This window comes from Microtus pennsylvanicus, chromosome 21, assembly GCF_037038515.1.
Source record: "Microtus pennsylvanicus isolate mMicPen1 chromosome 21, mMicPen1.hap1, whole genome shotgun sequence".
NCBI classification, from domain to species: domain Eukaryota; kingdom Metazoa; phylum Chordata; class Mammalia; order Rodentia; family Cricetidae; genus Microtus; species Microtus pennsylvanicus.
The window spans coordinates 18,714,171-18,722,517 of record NC_134599.1 but is presented as its reverse complement, the minus strand read 5'-3'; the positions used below and the strand labels follow the sequence as shown (position 1 = coordinate 18,722,517).

General features: G+C 51.7%; 2 protein-coding genes across 9 annotated transcripts in view; both read left to right on the top strand.

Moving 5' to 3' along the window:
* Nucleotides 1-1,130: 1,130 nt before the first annotated feature.
* Nucleotides 1,131-4,281, top strand: Fndc4 (fibronectin type III domain containing 4). 6 transcript variants are annotated; one of them, XM_075955391.1, is made up of 8 exons: nt 1,131-1,223; nt 1,551-1,680; nt 1,857-2,001; nt 2,091-2,206; nt 2,367-2,571; nt 2,994-3,083; nt 3,380-3,504; nt 3,690-4,281. In XM_075955391.1, exons 3-8 carry the CDS (start codon nt 1,881-1,883, stop codon nt 3,723-3,725), a joined length of 693 nt encoding a protein of 230 aa, XP_075811506.1. In that variant the 5' UTR covers nt 1,131-1,223; nt 1,551-1,680; nt 1,857-1,880; the 3' UTR covers nt 3,726-4,281. The 6 variants fall into 6 exon arrangements, 5 of the variants coding, with proteins under 5 accessions (XP_075811506.1, XP_075811504.1, XP_075811507.1 ...); XM_075955389.1 differs by having other exon boundaries at nt 1,138-1,223; nt 3,380-3,519; XR_012908726.1 differs by lacking the exon at nt 1,131-1,223 and having other exon boundaries at nt 1,274-1,680; nt 3,380-3,519; nt 3,690-3,894; nt 4,002-4,281.
* A 1,781-nt stretch (nt 4,282-6,062) lies between these two features.
* The window catches only part of Ift172 (intraflagellar transport 172), a 40,465-nt gene continuing 38,180 nt past the window's right edge, over nt 6,063-8,347 (top strand). For 2 of the 3 annotated variants that reach the window (XM_075955471.1, XM_075955470.1), the window contains exon 1: nt 6,063-6,203. In XM_075955471.1, the coding sequence (XP_075811586.1) occupies nt 6,165-6,203 (39 nt within the window). In that variant the 5' untranslated portion in view covers nt 6,063-6,164. The remainder of the gene's footprint in view (nt 6,204-8,347) is intronic. The other variant, XM_075955472.1, reaches the window with a different exon arrangement.

Sequence of the window (8,347 nt, the reverse complement as noted above, 5' to 3'; positions counted from 1 at the left end):
CCTGGATGGGCAGAACAACACCCAGGTCAGAGCAAAGAGAATTCTGGGGCACAAATGCCTCTGAAGGCCAGAGATCGGGGTCAGTAGGAGTCAGAGGACCAGGGCCATGGCTTGACCACATGTCAGCATGCAGCCTTTCTCTGCCCCACTGGCCCATTTTATCCTCCCCTTGCAGAAAGAAGAGCAACAGAAGCTGCTGGGCCCCAGGTGTACATGCACTGAACTGGATATCACAGAGGAAAACTCACGGAAATAGAAATACTGTAAGAAGAATGAAAACCAAAGAACCTGCCCTAAATACAGCCAGTCTCTTTCCCCCAAATGGTAGGCATCCCAGGATACGTGGACACTTAGGGTCATTGCTGACAGCCTTGTGTTTAGATGAGCAAACGGGCTCAGAGGAGTGGTCAGTTGTTTAGTATTACACAGATTTCACACTCAGCTAAAATATGAAATAATTTAAGGACTTACATGCTTCCTGAATGAATTTTGCAACAACTAGCAAGTTGGCGCAAAGGAACAGCACTTCATACACTAGCAGAGGCTTTTAAAGGCCTTTGTCCAGCATTGTCACATTTGATAGTCTAAGCTCTGTTCCAGAATTCTATGCTTTACAGGTGAGAAACCTGAGGCGCAGGTTAATGGATTTCTCTAAAAACGAATGAATTACTCACACACACACACACACACACACACACACACACACACACACACACGAGAGAGAGAGAGAGAGAGAGAGAGAGAGAGAGAGAGAGAGAGAGAGATCTGTTTTTTAATTGTTCCTATATGCCCAGCATTTTTTAAAGTCATCTCCAGCTCTTCTAAAGGAAGGCACACCGAAGATGCTCAGTAAATATTTGCTGAAAAAAAATGAAAGAATGAATGAGAAAGCGAATGGAATCCAATCAGATCATGAATGGGAAAGAGACTTAAAGGCTGACGCAGTCTCCAAGAGATTGTTAAAACAATTATCATCTCCACCACTCTGTCTCCTCTCCTCTCAGCCCCCTCCTGCTTTCGGAGATGGAATGCCTCCTCTCAACTTGGCTAATTTCATGCCGGGAAGGAGGGGCTCTTTCAGGTGCCCTAGACCCTCGCATCGGCACCTGTCCGGGTACCCCAGTCAGTTCATCTACTAGAGCCGGGAGGGTGAAGGAATAGGGGCCCAGCAGGCCGCCATTGGGAGGGTCGTGGGAGGAGCCCCGAGAGAACAAGGCTGGCGGGTAGGTAATGGGGGGGGGGCAGGATGACGGCGACGAGAACCCTAGCGGGGCGGGGCGGGCCCGCGCGTCCCAGCCGGGCTGCAGCGGAGCGCGTGGGGCCAGCTCTGCAGAAGGCGGCGGCTGGCTGGCCCGGACGGTCACATCCCGCTGCAGGGGACCAGCCTCGGCCGCCGCACTGTCCTCTGCACTGGGGACGCAGGCCAGCTGCCAGGCTTCGCCGGCAACGCCCCCTGCTCCGAGACAGACTACGCTCGGCCCTCGGGAACGCTGGGGGCCCCGCAGACCCGCGGCCCGCGGCCACTCCGCCTCTGTCCTCTCTGCCCGCAGCTCGGCCGGCGATGCCCGCCTAGGCGGGCCCGCGTAGGGATGGGGTAGGGCCAGCGCCAGTCCGGCGATGGGCCGCCCCCTGGGCACCGAACAACCCCCCGAGGCCTGACCGACCACGAGGACCCGGCAGGTGGGTGTGGGCTGATCCGACTGCGCGGGTGGGGGCTGGGGTGGGCACCAGGGTTATGCGGAGGCGGGAAAGGCGCAGGGAAAATGGGCTATGGGCCGTGGGAAGCCTGGGAGAGCTGCTGCATCCCGCTTGCGTTCTGGACAGCTCCTGACCCTCTCAACTCCTGCCTCTTCCAGGATCCCCGCCTGGATGTTAAGCGGATGCCTCCGGGCCCCTCGGCGAACTCGGTGGAAACCATGGTTTCTTTGATGCCTCTTTCCCCATATCTGAGTCCCACGGTCCTCCTGCTGGTCAGCTGTGACCTGGGCTTTGTGCGAGCAGGTGAGTGAAGAGGACGCCCGCAGTGGGGGTCCGTCAGAGCTAGTGTGGAAGTGAAACCTCTTAACCTGTCAACACCCTGGCACCCCCAGACCGACCTCCCTCTCCTGTGAATGTGACGGTCACTCATCTCAGAGCCAACTCGGCCACTGTGTCCTGGGACGTCCCAGAAGGCAACATCGTCATTGGCTACTCCATTTCCCAGCAAGTACGAATCACCCTGTTTCCCCAACCTGTGCCCTTGGTTCTCTGAACACCCCTGCACATTACTCCTTTGGAGTGCTTGGATGTTACAGAATCCCGAGTGTTAAGCCTCATGGTCAGGGACCGGGGCTAGGTTGTTCTCCTTTCTCTACATCTTCTTGCAGCGACAGAATGGCCCTGGGCAGCGTGTAATCAGGGAGGTGAACACCACCACTAGGGCCTGTGCTCTTTGGGGCCTGGCTGAAGACAGTGACTACACCGTGCAGGTTAGGAGCATCGGCCTCCGGGGAGAGAGTCCTCCTGGGCCCCGTGTGCACTTCCGTACTCTCAAGGGTTCGGACAGGCTGCCCTCCAACAGCTCCAGCCCAGGTGAGAGCCTGTGTTAGAAGAGTCTCCAGCTTCTGAACCGGGTTTTAACCTCTCATTGACTTGCTTAACGCTAACAGCATTCTAGCTTAGATGAATAGAAAGATGATATAATTTGTTCTACTGCCAGGGACGGAAAGCAAAACAGGTGGGCAGGGGACCAGCTACAGAGACACTGCTAATGAATCCTTTGGGGGGGAAGGGCTTCCTGCTTCCTTTCACCCAAGCTCACATCACACCTGCCACGGCCTGCATGAGCAATTTCTGTGATCACCCACTGGTATCTAAACATTGCCCACCATGGGCTTCTTCCTGAGAAGGGCGATGATGGGTCCCGCTGACTCTAACCCAAAGCATCTCCCTTCTGTACATAACAGAGCTGTCCAGTGGGTCCTCTGTAACTCAGAGGATGGTTCTCTCCTTAGGAGACATCACAGTGGAGGGTCTGGATGGAGAGCGGCCATTGCAGACCGGGGAAGTGGTCATCATCGTGGTGGTGTTGCTCATGTGGGCTGGTGAGTACCGGATGGGGAGCCAGGGACTTGGGTCCATGATAGTGGGAAGTGGTGAAGGTTACCCGTCGGGAGAAAAAGGAGAGAAAAGGAGTGTGGGGGGGAGGGGAATGGCTGGTGGAGGGAGGTAATCAGGACAAGTTTGGGGAGAAAGAGAGAAGGCTATTGCAAGGCCAGGGTTGACAGTTGTATGGGCCCCAGGGATTCCAGGATTTTCTAGAACTCATGCGGCTGTTACAGCCTCAAGGCTGTGAATGAGAGGTCAAGATCAAGGCTCAGATGGTATTGTTATGTTTCAGCTGTGATTGGGCTATTCTGCCGTCAGTATGACATCATCAAGGACAACGACTCAAACAACAACCCCAAGGAGAAGGGGAAGGGTCCTGAACAGAGTCCTCAGGGAAGGCCAGTGGGGACAAGACAGGTGACGTGGGGACCAGTGAGTGTGAGAAGGGTGATCTGGGTGCCCAGGAGTATTCAGTGAAAAGCAGAATAGGCAGCGAAGGGGGGTGGGGCGGGAATGGGATGTCTGGGATGAAGGAGTCCAGAAGGCGGGAGCAGCACCTTTACCTGTCTGAAATTTGAGATTTGGGTAATCTTCTCTCATAGAAAAAGTCTCCTTCTATCAACACCATCGACGTTTGAGTGAACTGAGTGACTGAACAACCAGAACCAGAAGAGAGATGCACTGATAATGGGGGGTGGGGTCAGGGAAGCCTAAGTTGGTGATCTCTCTGAGACTCCCACAAGGCTGTGCACTCCCAGAATCCCAGGCTGGTACCCATCCTCTTTCCACTGTGAGCAGGGCCAGAAGGTAGGTCTGTTAGAATCTGTACCCCTGGACCTGGGAGTGGATATCAAATGGAACATCTCCTATCCCCCAGGTTCAGGGGAGTCATTTATTCGACCCTATCCCAATAGGTCCCAAATGGGGCCCCATCTCACCTGCATCAGGACCATTGGCATCCACTAGCTGCCCCTACAGCTTGCCTCTGGGCCTCAGAGAGCGCTGTTTCTGTCTGTATTGCCCTCTTCCATGGAGGAAGAGGAAGCAAGCATCTGGGCCTCGAGGCAGATGCCACACTGCACTACTCCAATGTCTTCCACGGAGCCTCAGGTGCTCCCCCCTCACCTGGCAGCCCCTCCCGCTGCTGGTGATCTCACCCCTGGGACATTTTTCCAATAAAGGTTCTTGGACAAACCGGAACTGACTGTATGGTATGCTGAAGACATCTCTACACCTTCTCAGCTCTCCAAGGGCCCCTCACACCACCACCAACTTAAAGGAACAGACCCATTATAGGATGTTTGTGTCTGTGTTTTCGTCTAAGACGGGTGAAGAAAAGACAAGGAAAGGGTGCAGAATCTAGAAGCCTCCTTTCTTTTGCTTTGTTGAATTGTGGGGGAGGGATGCAATGAGAAGACACAGAAGTTTTTGCACCAATGGAAACCAGGCCATGTCACCATAAAAGGGCCAGTAGATTTTCTTTCTTTTATCTTTGTCCAGGACCTTGTGCATACCAGGCAAATGCTCTACCACTGGGTTACATAACCGACCCCCTCCCCATTCTTTCAACTCCACCATTCCCTCTGGGAAAATGGTCAGAAAGACTGAGCAGGGTCATGGGGGGGCTAGCCAAAGAGCAGCTATCACGGATGTGTCCCTTGGTGCCATTTATCCTCACCCTGTGCATACCAGTGCCTCCTCTCCGTTTTCTCTTTCATCTATGTCTCTGTTCGTTTAACGTTAATAATTGTAATCCATAAAGGCGTTTATATTTATACTCTGTAACATATCCAGAGCATTCTAGAAATAAAACAAAGGGGTTTGGATGCCCCTATAGAAAAAATATAATCTGGGTTCTGGGACCTATTTTTGTTATCTGTAAAAAATGGGAACTGCCCTCTACTTGTTCTTAATTTTTCAAGAGGGAGGTAGTGGTGGGGAGAGAAATATTCGTTGCCATTGGCAACCACTGTGCATGCAAAGTTTTGGGACCCAGCTTCGGTCTGGAGATCATATGCTATGCTTTTGGGGGGTATAGGACTTGCCAATCTGGGACGGTTTAGAGAGAGAAGGCCTTCTTTTCTGAATTTCAATCTGTCTGATATGCTGCAAAAAATTAGAACAAAAATTCTTGAGAGCATTCCAATCAAACAAAATAAAGACAATAGTATCTTTTCTTAGTCAAGCCCCAACCCCAAGTGTCACACAGCTCTAAGCTAGGAGGCCAGCCCAGCTCTGTCTGCTGCACTGACCCATAAAGAATCTGGATTTCAGCAAGCAGCCTTGAACTCACCGTTTACCCAATGATCAAACAGGGTGCCTTGCCTTTCCCTAGCCAGTGCTACCAAACCCCGATCATTTCCTGAGACCGTGTTACAGGTTAGAGAAGCTGAACAAAGAGACAACGAGTTGAGAAGACTTGAATCGTCTCACGGGAATTAAAAGGTTATCAGCTCTGGGTTGAATCCCGGTTCCACCGTTTATTAGCCGTTTCAACTTTGGCGTGTGACCCCCTCCTGTTGTGTAAAATAGGACTTACCTCTGCCCACTTCAAACAGGTATATACTTGAGCATTCACTGGTACCTATCAGTATTGAGTGGCCTCGCTCAAGTCACAGAACTTTTGGCGGGGAAAGCGGAGGCTGCAGTTCTGCGAAATGGCTTTCGCTCTCGTAGAACCTGCCTTGCTCTTCTCCAGAGTTTAAGCAAGTAAAGCGCACTTGGCCGGTTACAGCAAGGAGAAAAGCTGGGGTTAAAGTGATACAGGATCTAGGGGCGGGGCTGGCGAGGGTGGGGACAGACGAAGACTTGGGTGGGGCTTTGCGTTGACTTTGCATGCAAGTACAGGATTGGTCGAGGATAGACTTCGACGACCTCCTCTTATGTGCCCGCCCTAGGATTCACTGCGCTTGCGCACATCCCGTTTGCACGGTTGCGAACCCACTACGTGACCTTATGACGTATGTCGCACTCACGTTGCCTGTGCGTCAGTGGCTGGCGCCGTCGCTGCTTGGCGGGTTGTCCAGGTAACCGCGGGAGTTGTCTCGGTCAGCGAGCATCCGAGACCTGTGTGCGTCATGCAGTTGAAGCACCTGAGGACCCTGCTGAGCCCTCAGGTGAGGAATCGCGTGACTCCCATTCCCCGGCTACCGGGCGTTCCAAAAGAAAAAAAGTGGGGTAACAGAAGTTTATAATGTTGAGCGCCTGCTGTGTGCAGAAGATTGTGAAAGATCTTTCAGTAGGCGACATGAATTGCTAAAGACCACAAACTTTCATGGCACCGCATACATCATTTGAGTGCCAGGCCCCAAGCTTAGGCTCTAGGGGTCGAGTTACGTCACAGGCTATGAGGGAGAGGCGCATATCTAGACAACGAGCATAAATCTACACAGGATAAAATAAGCGCAAGGCTGACGCTTCATTTGAATTGAAGTGAATTGCTTCAGATTCAGAAGCGGCTGGGCTCTAGGAGAGGAGCCCAAAAACATGAAGGATAGGTTTGGGAATGAAGGGATCGGAGTTCAGGTTTAGCACTGATTTGACCAAATGGTATCTCTGGCTTTAACCCTCATCATACGTGGCCTTACTGCCATTAACTTCGTCATTTGGGAAAGAAAAGCCGTAGTGAGAGCAACTCCAAGAACCTTAGGAGAGAGTTAAGTGAAGTTCAACACACACACACTATAAACAGGGTTCAGTGGCGCCAAAGGCCGAAAATCCTAGCAATTGGGAAGTGAAGACAAGAGGGTCAGGAGTGCATTCTTGGCTATATAGACAATTCAAGGCCAGCCTGGGCTGCATTAGACTATCTTTTTTTTTTTTTGGTTTTTTTGAGACAGGGTTTCTCTGTGGTTTTGGAGCCTGTACTGGAACTAGCTCTTGTAGACCAGGCTGGTCTCGAACTCACAGAGATCCGCCTGCCTCTGCCTCCCAAGTGCTGGGATTAAAGGCGTGCGCCACCACCGCCCGGCCTGCATGAGACTATCTTGAAAAAAGAAAAGAAAAATTGGGCAGTGAGATGGTTCAGTGGATAAAGGCACTTACCACTAAGCCTGACTCCCTGAGTGAGCCCTGAGACCCACACACGGGAAGGAATCAGTCAATTCATGCAAGTTGTTCTCTGACCGCCACACAGGCACCGTCCCACCACTCACAATAAATAAATGTAAGGAGAAATTCTTTTAACTTTCTCTTTTTTTATTTATTCTTTGTGTCTTTCACATCATGCATCCCGATCTCACCCATTTCCCGTTCCCTTGCATCCAGCCTCTGCCCCTGCAACCTCCCCCACCCACCCACCCCCACACACACACAAATAAAATTTAAGATAAAAAAGGAAAAACAGAAAAAAGGACACAAGGGGAAATCTCGTCGTAGAAGCTGCAGTGTGGCACAGAGAGTCACACGGTATACTCCTTTGTCCATACATCTTTACATGTGTGGGTTCATCGCAGAGAATCATTGGTCTCGGCTACACTACCAACACTGGGGCCTCACCGGGACTCTTCCTGGACCTCCTGTTGCTGCCTGTGTCGTGGAGGTGTAAGGGACTAATGGAAAGGGCATTATGAACTGGACAGCTGTATGAAGAATGATAGACCACAGGGAAGGACATGGAAATGGAGAGGACGGGCTAACAACACAAATAAGGCTGGCTGTGGGGGAGACGGCTCTTCATAAGCACGAGCTCTTCCGCATCCACTTGAAAGCTAGGCACACCTGTAATCGCAGTGCTGGGGAGGCAGAGACAAGGGGGTCCCTAGAGCTCGCTGGCCAGATTCATGAGCCCCAGGTTCAGTGAGAGGAGAGACCCTGTCTCAAAAGTACAAGGTGAATAGCAATTGAGGAAGACCCTTGATGTTGACCTCTGGCCTCTGCATGCACACCCAAACAGGCACATTGGCCCCCAACATATAAAAAGAACATGCTACTTGCAGAGGATGTTGCTGAGTACTAGAGCGCATGCTTGGCATGCATGAGCCTCTGCATGCGTCCCGAGTACTACAAAAAGAAATCTGTTACCTGATCATGGTGATGCCTGCCTGTAATCGCAGAATTTGGGAGGCTTGCTGTGTGCTCAAAGCCAGCCTGACTACAGAGCCAAGACCTCCTTTTAAAACATAAGAATAATGTGTGACTTTTAGAGTTTCCTGGAGAAGTAGGGTGTAGTCCTACCTCAACTAGATATGCCGTGCTTTGTTGCCGCCCATGGGAGGCCCGCCCATCTCTGAATAGAAATAGAAGAGGAGTGGATTGTGTG

Excerpts from the sequence above, each read along its gene's own strand:
- Fndc4 (XM_075955389.1), top strand. The coding sequence starts at position 1,881 with ATGCCTCCGGGCCCCTCGGCGAACTCGGTGGAAACCATGGTTTCTTTG. Across the intron at positions 2,207-2,366 it reads GCTACTCCATTTCCCAGCAA|CGACAGAATGGCCCTGGGCA; the intron begins GTACGAATCACC and ends ATCTTCTTGCAG. Across the intron at positions 2,572-2,993 it reads CTCCAACAGCTCCAGCCCAG|GAGACATCACAGTGGAGGGT; the intron begins GTGAGAGCCTGT and ends TTCTCTCCTTAG.